The 16,473-nt window shown below is 37.8% G+C and overlaps 1 protein-coding gene across 2 annotated transcripts; it reads left to right on the top strand.

The window, feature by feature from the left end:
• Positions 1-388: 388 nt before the first annotated feature.
• Positions 389-15,809, top strand: LOC106358405 (nuclear pore complex protein NUP205). Of its 2 annotated transcripts, none has more exons than XM_048762528.1 (45): positions 389-674; positions 764-859; positions 998-1,072; positions 1,149-1,253; positions 1,351-1,461; positions 1,981-2,140; positions 2,578-2,663; positions 2,776-2,898; positions 2,974-3,201; positions 3,582-3,671; positions 4,032-4,175; positions 4,393-4,509; positions 4,600-4,806; positions 5,143-5,244; positions 5,348-5,485; positions 5,890-6,020; positions 6,110-6,229; positions 6,377-6,500; positions 6,617-6,814; positions 7,496-7,614; positions 7,836-7,986; positions 8,165-8,277; positions 8,366-8,447; positions 8,546-8,632; positions 8,755-8,832; positions 9,347-9,553; positions 9,988-10,080; positions 10,150-10,263; positions 10,357-10,527; positions 10,632-10,687; positions 10,772-10,844; positions 10,917-11,107; positions 11,233-11,359; positions 11,438-11,515; positions 11,593-11,757; positions 12,201-12,371; positions 12,449-12,586; positions 13,125-13,268; positions 13,420-13,521; positions 13,616-13,702; positions 13,827-13,958; positions 14,035-14,135; positions 14,409-14,528; positions 15,338-15,458; positions 15,548-15,809. In XM_048762528.1, the coding sequence occupies exons 1-45, from the start codon at positions 534-536 to the stop codon at positions 15,626-15,628; spliced, it is 5,598 nt and encodes a 1,865-aa protein (XP_048618485.1). In that variant the 5' UTR covers positions 389-533; the 3' UTR covers positions 15,629-15,809. The 2 variants fall into 2 exon arrangements, with proteins under 2 accessions (XP_048618485.1, XP_048618484.1); XM_048762527.1 differs by having other exon boundaries at positions 13,613-13,702.
• The last annotated feature ends 664 nt before the right edge of the window (positions 15,810-16,473 follow it).

Here is a 16,473-nt window from a genome sequence, read left to right as displayed (position 1 = left end):
CACATATGCCGACGACGCAGAGCTAAGAGAACCTCCACCCCCGGAGACAAGAGCCGGCGACATCGGAGCTATATAAGCTTCCACCTCCCGAAAACCAAGCCAAAATGAGAAATACACTCCCTACTTCTCAAAATCAAGCACATCAAACCGAATAAAGAATCCAAAATGGACAAAGAAACACAACGCCGGACCGATGGTGGCTGTGGAAGCCCCTCCATCGGCCAGAAAAAACAGATCTCTATTTCTCTGTCCGCAACAGTATGTGATCAGATGCAAACTATTAGAGAGATCCTTCTGAACAGATTAAAGAGGAAAAAAGAATAAATTTATAAATTTATAAATTTATTGTATTTATGTATTTAACACCGTTATCAAATGCTCATGAGTCCGTAAAAAAAAGAGGGCAGCGCGTCAAAATCTTAAAAAGGTCTAGAGGCGCTTTAAAGCTCGCTCTCTCTCTGGTGTTAGGGTTTCTGTTCGGGGTTTTGTTCGTTAGTTATTCCGCGGCTAGTTTCTCTCGTCTGCTACCTGAAATGGTGTCGCCGAAAGAGTTAGCGGCCATCGTACAGTCTTCGCTGCTCGGAACGTCCGGGACAAGCCCAACGCAGCGAATCGAACTCACTCATGCCATTCGCAACTCCTTCTCCTCTTTCCAGAACCTCCTCTCTTTCCCGGTAACTCGATTCGGGATCTTTCGATTTCAATTTTTCCTGATTTCTCTTGTGCTCTGAATCTCTTCTTTTTTTTCTCTTTTCGGTTTCAGCCTCCGAAGGCGTCCGATAGAGCGCAAGTTCAGTCCCGAGAGATTCGACTTCCTGATTCGTTACCGATATCGTTGGATGACCAAGATGTTGCGATTGTAAGTGTTGCTGCTTCCTTCTCAGTGGTCACTGATTATAAAGCAAAGTTCCTCTCTCGATTTATCTTAGCTGCTGCTTTTGTGTTAGATGATTCCTCTATGTTCTATTAGATCTAACGGTACTGTAACTGATTGCAGAGCTTGAAACTGAGTGATGAGCTTCACCTCAATGAGATAGATTCTGTTCGTCTGCTTGTATCTGCAAACCAAGAGGTCGATCCCCTTTCACTCTCACCTCTTAGCTGAGCTAATTTTTTGGATATGCTCTTATATTTTATCCTATGCGTAGTGGGGCTTGATGGGACGGGATCCGCTTGAGATTCAACGCCTTGCAATTGGACTATGGTACACAGGGAGAAGAGATCTTACATCAACGCTCTACACACTCCTGAGGGTATAGCTGGCACTCATGTTATATTTCTACCTATTTTTTTTTTCCTTTGTATTCTTCTTTGCATCACCCACACGTTACCCTTTTTCTTGTTGAACAGGCAGTTGTTATGGACCACGGGGTTGAGCCTGATCTTATAGCTGACATTCAGGGCCTGTTAGAAGATCTGATTAAAGCCGGGCTCAGACAACGGTTAATTGCTCTTATAAAGGTAATTAATTACCACTTTGGTTCTTTTGGGATACATCCTCATACGTTCATGCTGTTTTCCCTCTTCTTTTTTTGAATCGTTTGGTTAATGTTTTATGATACTCTTAAAATTGTCGACCACACAAGCTTCTTAGTTCAAGACGCTTGGGTACTTTTACACCCTATGTGAGCCTCATCTTTGAAATTTGTTTTGGGTGACTCTATATTAGCGTTAAATTCAAATGAGAGTTGCGATTCCATTTTGTGTAACACTTGTTATTAACATCTTTCTTTGCATTAAGACCAACATGAGTTCAAGCGTCATCTTTTGTATATTCTGATGGACATTGGCTTCGGATGATAGAGTTTATACCTAGCGAAAGATTTCATTTTAAACTCAGACAGTTAATGACTGTCTCCTAAATCAATTATCTTTATAGCTGAACCTTTTAAGCAAAAGATGCTTTTATAAGATCTTGCGGCATTTTATTTTAGCCATCATTATGTTATGATTTTCACGATAGCAAATTTTTGTTGTTAGGAACTCAATCGAGAGGAACCTTCTGGCTTGGGTGGGCCCTTATGTGAACAATACCTTATTGATTCGAGAGGTGCTCTTGTTGAACGAAGAGCTGTTGTTCATAGGGAAAGACTGATCCTCGGACATTGCCTTGTTCTTTCGATTTTGGTTGATAGACCTGGTAAGCTTGACTATTTTTTAATAAAGCTTTTGTCCGAAGCGTGCCACTTGCTTAAGTAATTAAGTGCTGCTTTTCGTAACTTCTATTGTATACCGTAGCAAGTAAAACTACCGATAAGTTATTATATAGGTTTTGCTAGGAAAGTTATGTGCCAGACTAGTTAGGTCGTTACGCAATGTGCTATGAATATATTGTGTTTTCACTTATGCTATGTCTGTTGGCATGCACTGAATGTGCCTGCATGCTTGATTGAAGTTGAGTATCGTATGTGATTTATGGTGTTTGATACATATGCTATATTTTGACTCTTGTTTTGTTCTATGGATATTAAAATGGTTAACCGATAGTACTAAAGCACTGCTGTTATTTTTTCTGTTTTTGCTCTGAGGATATTTGCAATTTCATTGTGATGCTTCAAAGGAATTTGTTCTTCGCAGGTCCAAAAGATGTGAAGGACATATACAATGTTTTAAAAGACAATGCAGCTCAATTAACTCAAGGAAATGACACCATAAACTATCAGGTTCATGCTAATCCTCTCCATGACATGGGAGCTTTTATGACTTTCGCTTCATTTGCTGCTTATTATATATATATTTTTGTATTACGTGACATGATTAATTTCTTCGTTGCAGATCAATTTTAGTCTTCTGTTTTCTCTCATCATTACCTTCATATCAGATGCCATCAGTGCACTATCGGATAAGTCATCTATGATATCTCAAGATGCTTCGTTTAGGACAGAATTTCAGAATATTGTAAGTCGAGTTGATGCATTTTCTGTCGCGGCCTGTCCGTGTCACTGAAAACTGACACATAAAAACACACTTCAGGTCATGGCTTCTGGCAGTGACCTCATTGCTGATGGCTTCATTGGTGGCATAAGGCTTGCATGGGCTGTGCATTTAATGTTGATATATGATGGAATATCTGGAATGGATACAATTTCTGCTGCGTCAACAACTGATATGGGGTACATATGCTCCTGCCTGGAGTCCATCTTTTCAAAAAATGTGTTTCAGTTTTTGCTGGATAATGTTCTTCAAACTGCAGCCTACCAGGTACTTAAATTTTAGACATCATTGCCAGGAATTCTTCGTACTCAGTTAATGTCTGTCAAATGCTGGGCGCCTGTTGGATTCTCTGCGACTTGATATCATTTGACGAACATTAACTGTGAAGAGTTACTTTTATTTCCAGCTAGTAGATGACATATTTGAATTCCTGAGCTTTTATTGAAGAAAAGTTGTGATATAGATCTCTACTTGAGAATATGGTTTCATTATATTGGTGTTCGGTGGGTTCCTCTTGGATGTTTTATTTATTCGTGCATCTTGCTTAATTAGTGACTCTCAAATTTACGCCTTGTTACAGATTTTTATCTTTGACTCCCTTATGTGGGTCTATCAATTACTGACATTTTGGTGGTTGCTACACGCAGAATGATGAGGAGGACATGATATACGTATATAATGCGTATCTACACAAGTTAACCTCTTGTTTTTTATCTCACCCGATTGCAAGAGACAAGGTTTGTTCAGTATCTTTACCTAGCATTTGTGTAGTATTGATTATCTGTTGGTGATCAAAGTTTGAACGCTGCAACTCAATAAAGTAAAGCTTGGTGAATTTTTATCCCTAGGTTCATGGTGTGTTAAGTATGACAAAACTTGGTGGTATATGCTTTTCGAATGAGAAAGTAACTTTTTGATGCATTAGTCACAATCTCTGATGATTTCTGCTTGATCACTTTTGAGATTAGTGGCATAGAAAAATCAAAATTTTACGGCTACACCTGGATATTTTCTGATCTGATAGTGTCTGATAAGTTTAATATATGCCATCTGCATGTTTATTCCCTGCGTCTAGCCTGATCATTATTATATTTCAGGTGAAGGAATCCAAGGACATGGCTATGAGTGTTCTTAATTCTTACCGAATTAGTGATTCACTTGACGGCAGTATGCAGACTGAAGAGGCTGACAGGCCACTGCCCTTTATTTCCCTTATGGAGTTTGTAAGCAACATATATCAGGTAAAGAACCACTAGCCAGTCGAGCAGTTATTATTTTCTTTGTCTTGTTATTGTTTCTCGAGAAAATGTTTGATATATGTACTGTTGATATGTGTTGAAGCTATTTTTGTCTCTCGTAGCATAATAATGAGTATTCGAAACCCAAACCGATTGGATCATATTTCATTTTTCATACCATATGTCTTCTTTCGAGTCTTGATATTACTAGCTCTTGCAGAAAGAACCGGAGCTACTCTACGGGAATGATGTCTTGTGGACTTTTGTAAATTTTGCCGGAGAGGATCACACAAATTTCAAAACTCTTGTGGCATTCTTGGAAATGCTGCGTACCTTGGTATGAGAAGTCTTTATATTGTTTTTTTGTGAGACCCCATTTACTCCGTTATTCATTAAGTTTCCTTACTGCCATCTTTACTCTGTCCAGGCTTCCACTCAAGAAGGTGCTTCTAAGGTCTATGAGTTGCTCAAGGGTACAGCATTTCGCAGTATAGGATGGGCCACTTTGTTTGATTGCATAGGAATTTACGATGATAAGTTCAAGCAGTCTCTTCAAACTTCTGGAACGGTGATGCCAGACTTCCTGGAGGGCGATGCAAAAGCACTTGTTGCATATCTGAATGTACTTCAAAAGGTTATATAACGTTGTTTAAATATATTCTGGCTCTACTTTCAATCTAAATTTAATAACCTTTTTGTAAAAAAATGATAACTAAGGCGTCTCCTAAGAAACATGGCTTAACTGCGATTCGGTTCTAATTGCTTACATACGTGCTTTCTCTCTTCAAGTGGATCCTTTTCATCTCTGAAACTTATGTTTGAACATACTTGCAAATGCTTCCTCATCTGGGAGGGATTGGGCAATATGTTGTTTAAACCTCCTTGCAAATGTTTTCTCTTCTGTGAACTGACTTTTACACTGCATATATTTTTTTATTTGGTCAGTAAGTGTGTCTTTCATATTCTGCAGGTTGTTGAGAATGGTAATCCTACTGAGAGGAAAAATTGGTTTCCTGATATCGAACCATTTTTTAAGCTTCTTGGTTACGAAAACGTTCCTCCATATCTGAAGGTCAGTGGCATGCTGGAGATCCTTCTCCTTACGCTTTGACTGTAAAAGCCTCTGGCATCAGTACATATCTAACTTGCGTTTATGGTTACTGTATTTTCTGCAGGGTGCTCTTAGGAAGACTATTGCTACTTTTGTTCATGTATTTCCAGAAATGAGGGACTCTATCTGGGCTTTTCTTGAGCAGTATGATCTGCCGGTTGTCGTGGGATCACCGGTTGGAAAGACTGACCAATCTTCTCAGGTAAGTGCTTGGCTTCATAGGGAATATTATTAATATACATCTCAATTTTATTTCTTTTGTAGTTGTTTTGATTTTTATTACTGCATTGATTTTATGTTTTTTATTTACTTACGCATCAAAGAGGGTTTGTCATCTCGCAAAAGATTATTTATTTTGCCATGTAAAGTAGCTGTTTGTCACAATATTGATATTTGTCTTATTCCTCAACAATTTCATAATATTCTAAGTATGAAAGAGTTTCATGTGATGCTTTTTTTCCTGAGTACTCACATAACTCGTTGTTCTATGTTCGTTGTAGGTAAAGTTAGTATGGCATGTGTTGTTTGGTGCATCTTTTTGTTATTCCAGCTGGAGTGAATCTTTAGCTTATTTTGAAACTAAATAAGATTTTTTTTTTTATGCAGGTCTATGATATGCAGTTCGAGTTAAATGAAATTGAAGCAAGGAGAGAACAATATCCTTCAACAATATCGTTCCTTAATCTTATTAACGCTCTGATTGCCGGAGAGAAAGATGTGACTGATCGTGGTCGTAGGTAGTAGCCTTAGATTGTCGCATCTCTACGTGAATCATAGTCATAGGAATTTTGGGGCTGACGTTTCTTATATACATGTTTTTTTGTAGATTTATTGGCATCTTCAGATTTGTTTATGATCATGTATTCGCCCCCTTTCCTCAAAGGGCATACTCAGATCCTTGTGAGAAGTGGCAATTGGTTGTGGCGTGCCTTCAACATTTTCACATGTAAACTTGTACTTTTATTTTTGATGTTTTCCTTTTTCTTGCTCTGCCAGAATATCGTTTTTTTTTTCTTTTAGCAGAAATAAGGACATGTTTTAAATGTGTATATGCATGTTGAGGTGGATTAACATTTTCTGCATTTCATTTCAGGATCTTAAGCATGTATGATATTCAGGAGGAGGATCTTGATGGATTTACTGAGCATTCTCAGTTTTTGGTGTCAGCTGAAACATCTTCACTACAAACGCAGCTACCAGTTATAGAATTACTAAAAGTAGTAACTAAAATTTTCTTGCTTTTTGTTTTTACAGTGGAAACTCAATCCTTATCTCAAGCAGACATGTTATATATGATATATATAATTGGTTGAACTTTTTTTTTTTCTCTCAGGATTTCATGAGTGGGAAAACACTGTATAGGAACCTTATGAGTGTCCTTCAGGTTGGGGTCAATTCCATCATGAGCGAGCGAATGAGTAAAACTTACGGGAAGATCTTGGAAAAGGCTGTGCAACTCTCTTTGGAAATCTTATTACTTGTCTTTGACAAGGATTTGCTTGTTTCTGATGTCTGGCGTCCGCTGTACCAGGTACCTTGTTGTTCTTGTGATGCATCAAAGCTTTACTTTGTGTTTCTTCTAATTTCTCGAACTCAATATGTAGTGGAAATGCAGTTATATATATAAAGTAGTTTTTTTCAAAAAGTATTCATAGGTTCTTCTGAACACAGAGTCAGAGATATCTGGTACCGTGTAGGAAGTTGACATCATCTGTTACTAAGTTTAGCTATTTCATCAATTTATACAACTTCCAATCCATACAGATGTATTCTAGAATTTGCACACTTTGCTCGTCTGCCTATTTTTTCTCTTAAACTTGTTCAGCTTTCTGTTGTCTAATTAACAATGTTGTATTTATCTTCGCGTATACCATTCAATTAAGGTTATTAACATTAAGTCAAAGGTGAAGGGTACAAAAGTTCAGGCAATTTTCTTTGTGATCATAACCTACTTGACTAATAGCAAGAAATAGTATTCCTTCTCCAACCTGCTCCACTCTTTTGTTACGTGGTGTAAAATATGAACATGGACACTGTTGTTAATTTGGTAATTGCTTGATGAGTCGTGGAATTAATGCCCAACCGTGTATAGTTTAAACGAACATTTTTTTTCTTTCTTCATGAAGCACAATCAGCAGCCCTTTCCATGTTTTTATGTTATAAGGCACAAGACGGTCAGGTAACTTAATGTTTAATTTTGTTATTTCTGCAGCCTTTGGATATAATTCTCTCGCAAGATCATAATCAAATTGTGGCCTTACTGGAGTATGTCAGATATGATTCTCTTCCTCAGATTCAAAGATCATCAATCAAATTGATGAACATCTTAAGGTGATAACAAAATTTTATAGATCCACTTCTTTTCATTTGTAGTCTGTTCAGTCATATGTAACTTGTTTCTCAGATGGCATTGGCATATACCATTATGAGGCTTTCAGATACACTAGTTTTAAAAATAGTTGATTGATTTCCTTTGCTATGTATAATTAATCTGTCCTTGTGTTTTAATTTGCTATGTACATGGGTTTTAATTAATCGTACTCTTGTAACAGTTCTCGCTTGGTTGGACTCGTTCCAATGCTGATTAAAATGAACGCTGCAAATTCCTTGATTGAGGATTATGCGTCCTGCCTTGAGCTACGACTTGAAGAGGGTGAAGTTGTCGAGAACAGCTGCGATGATCTAGGGGTCCTTATTATGCAGGTTATTTTCATCAATTGATGGGTTCACTTTGTAGAATATCATACTCTGTGCACTATGGTTTGGTCTAGGGATGTTAAATGGGTTTTCGTCGCGTTTTAATGGTTTTACTGTCTTTCATTATTATTGATTTATCCGTAGACCTTATAAAATCTCAACGATATGACCATTGCATTTGTAGCTTCTGGTTGATTGTATCAACCGGCCTGCACCAAATATCACACATTTGCTTCTTAAGTTTGACCTGGACGCCCCCGTGGAAGGCACAGTTTTGCAGCCTAAGTTCCACTACAGGTTTGATTGTCATTTGTTGGCATTGTATGGTAATGTATATTTCCCAACCATAATCTTCAAATTTTTTTTTTTTTTTGGCAATCTGCAGTTGTCTGAAGGTCATTCTTGAAATGCTGGAAAAACTTCCAAACCCTGACATAAACTTCTTACTCTTTGAGTGTGGCTTTCAGGTGAGACATGCTGATCCAGGATGATGACTATCTGGTCTATTCAAAGAAGCGAGTTCTATTTGGTCAATTGTTTTTTAACGATCTTTCACACTTTGCAGCTTTTGTGTGAGTTGAGTTTGGATCCATTAACTAGTGGTCCAATCATGGATCTCTTGAGCAGCAAAAAGTATCAGTTTTTTCTTCGGGTACGCTAGATTATCTTCTCCTTGTACCTAAATGTGCCACTCTTTCCTTGGTGGGCTGTCCCATCTAAGTCACAAGTGACTTATTGTTTACTCATCCTTTCTTATACGCCTTAATGTTGCAGCATCTCGATACCATCGGAGTTGCTACCCTTCCAAAAAGAAGTGGTAGCCAGACGCTCCGTATTAGTTCACTTCATCAGGTATCTACTTACTTTTTTGATAGTATCTGACCAGTTCATTCTTTGTATCAACCATTTTTGTATATGATAGTTTTTTCCTAAAATATTGACTGCCTATATGCGGTTTTCTTCTTTTTTTCACCCAATCCCTTGTCTAAATTTTTTTTCTTACCAAATCGATAATCATACCAGTGATTTTTCATCTTTTCATCTTCGGCTAGTTTTTCATCAACGAAAATGATAATCTGCATATATGCACTCTTTCCTTCTTATTGTTGTGACACCTTAAAATTTCTGTAGGTAGATTCGTTTCTTGTTATGTCATCTGTATGCAATTTCTGTTTTGCTAAGTTATCATGTGTTCTGTTTCTGTCTGTGGTTAAAATACTGTATGCACTACGCTTTATCTCTTTTTTTCCGTTAGTAATAGTATCCATCATCCGAATGTGTTCCTAGAACAGATCAATAATTTAAATTAAGGAGTCCTTTATGTTATTGATATTGTTGCTCATTTATCTATCTCTACCATTCTCAGAGGGCGTGGCTGTTAAAGCTCCTAGCTATTGCATTGCATAATGGTTCTGGAAGTAGTTCAGATCACCTAGAGGCGTGTCAGAGCATACTTTCTCATCTTTTTGGGCGAGAAGTAACTGAAGCAGGGAACGAACTTTATTCTTCCACTACATATCCTCTTCAGGATGGTCTTGATTATGCTGGAACTAGTTCAATCAGTAAAAGTAAGGTGAGTTTAGAGTCTCTAATGGTTTGATGCTTAAACTATGCGAGTTTCGAAACTTCCTTGTTTTATCCTAGGGTCTAATAATGATGCTCTCACTGATGTTTTGCCTGAATGATTATTAGTAAGTATGTTTATTGGTGCTACATGTGTAGCACTGATCTGTCAAGTCTACCATTATATTTATTAGACCATCCATGGATGATACAAATAACTGTACTGACTCCACTTTCTGAAGTCAGCAGCATGCGCATCACCCAATAGTTAGTTTTCCTTGAACGATAGTATTTTAAAAAAAATTATGTCTGCTTTTCCCATACAACATCACTTTCTTTCGCTGTACTTCTGAAAGTTGTGTATGTCATCATTTCTTGCCTAGTTTGAGGTTGTTCATGGCAGCAGCTTTCTTACTTTTGTTTCTCTTTTTGAACTGAGTTCAGGTACTGGCGTTGCTTGAAATCCTCCAGTTTAGATCTCCTGATGCTTCGATGCAGCTTCCTCAAATTGTGTCTAGCCGACAGTATGACACACTGGTAAGGCTTGAGAATATGTCTGTGTGTCTGCGTTGAGTATATTGGTCTGAATATGGAGTGTAATTACAGGTGGAGGAAATACTTGGGAACCGTGATCCCTCTGTAAGTGGCAGTATCTACTATTATTCCGAGCGTGGTGATCGCCTGATTGATCTATCTTCCTTCAGTAACAAACTCTATCAGGTCTGTTCTTGTGATAGTTGACACCAGATCTTCTCTCCAATAAATTTCTCCTTAAATTTTTTTTTTGTGCTCATTAATTCTATTTATGTTTAGAAACTACATTCTGGATTTCCCCTAGTGGATAGTTTTCAAAATGTTGCTGAGGTTAATGAAGTTAGAGAGACAATTCAACAGCTGTTGAAATGGGGGTGGAAGTATAATCGAAACCTTGAGGAGCAAGCCGCCCAACTTCATATGTTAGCTGGCTGGTCTCAGATTGTTGAGGTTGATTGCTTTCCTAAAAATCTCAGATCAGCATGATTATGTGCCAATTTTCCAAGATATCACGTATTTATCCTTTTTGTTATGCTTTATCTGTTTTGTTTTAGATATCTGCCTGCAGAAGAATATCTTCTCTGGATAATCGATCTGAAATTTTGTATCGGTGAGTTCCTACCGTGCCAGAGGTTATTTGTTTGTATAGCTTTCTTGAACATTGCCTGACTTTTTCTTCTCTGGTCGTTGGCAGGATACTTGACGCCTCTCTAAGTGCCTCTGCTTCTCCAGATTGTTCATTGAAAATGGCGTTTGTACTTACTCAGGTGCGTTTTAGCTTTCGAGTTTATTCTATTGTGTAAATGTTCTCTCCATGTACTAACTTTAGGTTTTAATAGGTCGCCCTTACCTGCATTGCCAAACTTCGTGATGATAGATTTTTGTTTCATGGTGCCTTGAGTTCTGACACAGTGACATGTCTAGATGTCATGATGGTAAAACATTTATCCACTGGTGCTTGCCACTCACTTCTTTTGAAACTTGTTATGGCAATTCTAAGGCACGAGTCATCAGAATCCTTGAGAAGGCGGTATGCTTTTAAGCTCTAGTTCTTGTATTTGAACTTAGTTATAATACAACACGCAGTTATTTTCTGCCCAGATGCTCTATATTCAGTTTATCCCCGTTCCTAACTCATTTTCCTTTCTCTGTCAGCCAATATGCATTGCTCTTGAGCTATTTCCAGTATTGCCAGCATATGATTGCTCTGGAGGTGCCAACGTCAGTCGTGCAATTCTTGTTGCTTAGTGATCAAGATGATGCAGATTTGGATATCCAGAAGGTATGTGTTTACTGATTAGACGAGACGTATTTTGTTCAGACATGTATGTTTCGATGCTGATTTTTCTTGTGTTTTTAGATTGACAAGGAGCAGGCTGACCTTGCTCGTGCCAACTTTGCTATAATAAAGAAAGAAGCTCAGGGCATCTTGGATCTGGTAAATGTTACTTTCTTATAATTAGATATAAGCGTATAATCATTTGCACTTTTTCACATTGAGAATACGAATTTCAGGTAATCAAGGATGCATGTCAAGGCAGTGAATTTGGAAAAACGATTTCACTTTACGTGCTGGAAGCTCTTGTTTGTATTGATCACGAGAGATATTTTCTTAGTCAGCTTCAGAGCAGAGGTTTCATACGGTCTTGCCTTGGCAGCATTAGTAATATCTCCCACCAGGTATTTTTCCTCTTAATTACTGATTATGTTATGTATTGTAAAATATTTATAGTAACCTCATTGATGTAAACTTTTTTTTTGCTTTAACTTTGGTAACTACTGGTAGTTAGTTAATTTGAGTTGACTTAAAAATCAGCACCAATAGATAAAATTGCATTGAGTAAAAAATGCCCTAATTCAAGGTTACAGTATACATATATGTAAGCTGGTCAAATAATATCGCAAGCATGTTAAATCTTCTTTAAGATGCATATTGTGGCCAATTAGCAGCTGGTTTGACTTTCTGATCCATATGAAAAGTAGATAGACCTTATGTTACTCGTGTCTTTTATACTCTATTTACTGATTAGGCACTGATGATTATATAATCTTCATATGCCTCTATGTGGGTATACTTATTTCTAGGACTTGCATTCATACATGTGTATTTGTTATATCATTAGGCCCAGGATGGAAGACATTTGCTGGAGTCACAACAGCGAGCATGTACCTTAGAGGCAGAATTTGCATTGCTACTTAGAATTAGCCACAAGTACGGAAAGTCTGGAGGCCAGGTTCTGTTCTCCATGGGTGCACTGGAACATATCGCCTCATGTAGAGCTACCAATTTCAAGGTAAAAACCTACAGTTATCTGCTTTTTTTATGTGACCTCGATATTTCTCTGGTTGTAAGCCCAAAAGTACATTCCAGGGAAATATGAGGCGGGTCAATATGAAGCTTCAGACTGACACAGGATATGATGTTCAAAAGCAACGAACAATAATTACTGCTGTCCTAAGATTGGTGTTTGCCCTCACTTCATTGGTTGAGACCTCTGAATTTGTTGAGGTCAGCCTCTTTTCTTTGGAAGAACTTGTTTACTATCTTTTGCATTGCTAATGCAGCTTTCATATTCGGACTTTGTGAGTTCGTTGAGGAGTTATGTGAGAATGATCGCTGAATGACAGATTGCGAGTTCAGTTTGTTTGAAAATTAAAATCAGTATTATTTTCTTTTACTGATTTTTCTATTGTAGTTGTTATACATCTATGATGCCTTTAAGGCTTTAACAAGTAGAAGTAGAAAATGGTACTCGTCTTTGAGAATTTAAGTTGTACAGGGACAATCACTTGCCAATTGCAGTATGCTTGCAAGACATAGAGAACAATCTAACTAATACTGGATATCAGAAGCATTTGTAAAGTTTAGAACAGTTTGTATTGTTCTTGTTAATTATTCTGGATAGCTGAACCTTATTATCTGGACTTATTAACACGTAGTCTTTTTTTGCTATTTAGTTACAAGTCATTTTTTTCTGGGTGACCTGCTCTTAAAATGCGAACTGCATTTACGTTTCTTATTCTCCTTTTATCTGGGCGTTTGATAGGGGAGGAATAAAATTGTTCGTGAAGTTATTGAGTTTATCAAAGGACATCAATTGCTTTTTGACCAACTTCTTCGTGAAGACGTAACCCAAGCAGATGATTTATTGATGGAGCAAATTATACTGGCAGTAGGAATATTGAGCAAGGTAATTCTCTGTGGTGCTTACAGTTTTCTTATTTTTTTTCTTATTGAAGGGTTTTTGCTCATCTTTTATAATTGTATCTCCAAGCAGGTTCCCCGAAATACCACAAGCGAGTTAAATTGACTTTTATAGAAATTACGTTCCGTGTTTGTAGGTCTGGCCTTTCGAAGAGAACGATGAATATGGAGTTGTTCAAGGGATGTTTGATTTGATGAGCAAGCTTTTCACACCGTCTCGAGAAGGACAAGTAGTTCAGGTACATGGATTAGCGCCTCACAAATTATTGTCATCTAGTCCTCGGTTTCTTATATTTCTGTTTCTCTTTTGTTTTCTCCTCTGGTGGACAGAAGGGATCAGAGCTCAAATTGTCTCAGTTGCGATTCAGCTTGACTTCTTTCTTATATTTTCTAGTGACCAAAAGTTCTTTGAGGTTACAGGTACCGTTGTAGCTATTTCCCTCTCTATGTTCTGTCCATTTCTCATCACCCCGTTGTTTTTACCAAATAAAACATAAGTAAATGCTAATGCCCCTTCTCTTTCCCCTTACTCCCGCCGCCACAGATATCAAATGATTCTTGTGATAACTCCGCTAAACTACGGCAACCAACGTTGATGCTGCTCGCATCTCTTCTTTCGCATGTGACTGATTCCCTCGAGGGAGCAGCAGAGAAAAAGTCCTTACTCCTTCATAAGGTTAATACTATCCTAATTCTTACTCTTCACAATTTTTTAACTTACATATATTCAGAATTGTATGTATGATTTGCAGATTAGAGACATTAACGAGGTCTCAAGACAAGATGTAGATGCAATAATCAAGATGTGTGATTGCCAAGAATATGTCACAGCAGCAGACAACATACATAAAAGGTCAGTAAATTTCTTTCTTCTGCTTGCTAAATCGCCCAAGAAGAAGTAGGTCATATATATAGAGTATGTATCTTTGATATATTGATTAAGTAGAGATAATGCTTACTTCTTTGTATCATGATGGTGGGTAAATATTATTTTAAACACCTAATATGCTTAAGCAAATAGTTCAACTTCACAAGTTGATGAAAGTAAATGTCACCTGAAGAGACTGTCAGGTACTCTATGCTTGACTACTGTATTTATGTTCTTAATGCTTGTTATTAACCTCAGGAGATACATAGCTATGGTCGAAATGTGCAAAATCGTGGGCAGCAGGGACCAGTTAATCACATTGTTACTACAACTCACAGAGCATGTACTGAATATCATCCTGATCCATCTCCAAGATAGGTATGCCACTTTGTCTTCAGCCATAAATATCTTAGTTTTCTGAAGGCTCTCTTAGTCATGATTCTGGATGAGACTACGCAAATTGTGACAGCGAATCTGTGTTTAAAAGGGCGATCGCCTTTTGCGCCAAGGCGCAAGGCGCACTGTGGCGATGGCTCCACCGCCATGGAACCCTGAGGCGAGCCTAGTTTCCCCAAGGCGCTCGCCTAGTTGCGCTTTGCCCATAAGGCAGTGGCTTAAAGGCGATGCAAAGGCGCGCCTTGGAGACTGTAAGTTAACCGGCACTAAACCAAGTAGAAACTAAACCCTACTCTAACTAATTAACCAATCTTAAAACCAAACGTCAAAAATACTCCTCAAAACCCTAACTTCCTCTTTATAAAAGTTAAAACCAAACATTAAAAATACTCAACAAAACATAGATCTAACTGTGTTTTGCTTAAGGTTAGAGTATTATCTACTCTTCTCTAGTCTCATAGGTTCTTCTTCTTATTATAACTTCTTTACATAACACCAATACTCGTGCTTGTTACATAACAAGACAATAAGACATAGTTAACGTTAACTTTCAACTAGTCTTCAAGGCGAGCGCCTCGGTGCGCCTTGGCGCAAGGCGCAAGGCACACACCTCATCGCCATGGAGCGCCATGCGCCATTTTAAACACAGCAGCGAATAACTCACTCTTTTTACATCTTGTGTGGCTGCAAGTGCAAATCCAATTATTGACTAGGTTTATGCATAGAAATATATGATGTTCAAACGAATCGCTCTTGTGCGTCAATGCTGAAAGCCTTTTTTGCATACGCAGATCTGGTAGTTCGAATGAGTGGGCATCATCATATGGTTCAAAATCTCATCAACAACAGGAAGTTGCAGATCTCTGTGGCAAATTGTCACCTATCATAGAAAGGCTTGCATTACTGAATGAGGTATATATATTAGCCTAATCGATTTACAAAAAAAAAAAAATTTGGTAATCATCATGTGATTAAAGTGAAAGGACTTTTCTTGATCGCAGGGAAAAGTAGGACACAACTTGAAGGTATTCAAGAGACTGGCGAATACAGTAAAAGAAATGGCTGTCCAAAAGTGTTTATGATCGGCTCTCAAGGAATGTAGAGAATCGTATCTGGGTGTTGAACTATTTCCTTGTATGAAATGTCCAAATCAAAAATGTATTTGTCGGTATGTATAACTTGGCTCGCCGATTTCACTACGACAAAATTGCAAGGTGTATCCACGAGATTCAACTCTGATAATGATTTCTCTATTACCGGATATTTTATCTCCGCTTTCAACAGATACTCTCGGCCGAGGGTCTTGTCTGCTGTTATCTTGACATTTCCCTAGATCAACATAATGTTTGCATTCGAGGAAGACTCATGAAGACCCATTTTTCCTAGTTTAACCATAGTCTATATTACTGTCACATGCTTTTTTTTTGTTTTTGATCAATACTGCCACATGTTTAATAAGTAGTTACATGCTTTTAGTTATATATGCAAGTAATTATTACATGTGTTTCTTCTTGTCCTCTCCATTATCTTCCTCTCATCTCCCCAGAACCACTCCACTCCCAGTCTTTCCATGAATACCCAGTTCCCAATCCCTCCTTTCTACCGCTTCAGATGTTCCCAATCAAAACCCATAATTGCAAACGTCGTCGTGAATCTCAAGTACTCTTTTGTCTATTCGCTCGCTGATCTCGAAAGAGATGCGCGATTTCCTAAAAAGCGCTGGATATAGAAAGTGTAGACAGCATGGTCGGAAAGTGTCCCCGAGAAGTTGCTATTTTTGTTCAGCAATGTTTGTTTTTCTTGTAAAATGTAGACAGCTTTTTGTTTGATCAGTTCGATGTTAACCAGTAACCAGCAAATAATTTTTTCACTTTTTTCATAATTACAGAAAAAAAAGGAGTGAAATAATCAAACTAATAGTTTCATG

This window comes from Brassica napus, chromosome C7, assembly GCF_020379485.1.
Source record: "Brassica napus cultivar Da-Ae chromosome C7, Da-Ae, whole genome shotgun sequence".
Lineage (NCBI taxonomy): Eukaryota > Viridiplantae > Streptophyta > Magnoliopsida > Brassicales > Brassicaceae > Brassica > Brassica napus.
The sequence above is the reverse complement of the archived record's forward strand: the minus strand, read 5'-3'. Positions and strand labels throughout refer to the sequence as shown.

Excerpts from the sequence above, each read along its gene's own strand:
- LOC106358405 (XM_048762527.1), top strand. The coding sequence starts at position 534 with ATGGTGTCGCCGAAAGAGTTAGCGGCCATCGTACAGTCTTCGCTGCTC. Across the intron at positions 7,987-8,164 it reads TAGGGGTCCTTATTATGCAG|CTTCTGGTTGATTGTATCAA; the intron begins GTTATTTTCATC and ends TTGCATTTGTAG. Across the intron at positions 8,278-8,365 it reads CAGCCTAAGTTCCACTACAG|TTGTCTGAAGGTCATTCTTG; the intron begins GTTTGATTGTCA and ends GGCAATCTGCAG.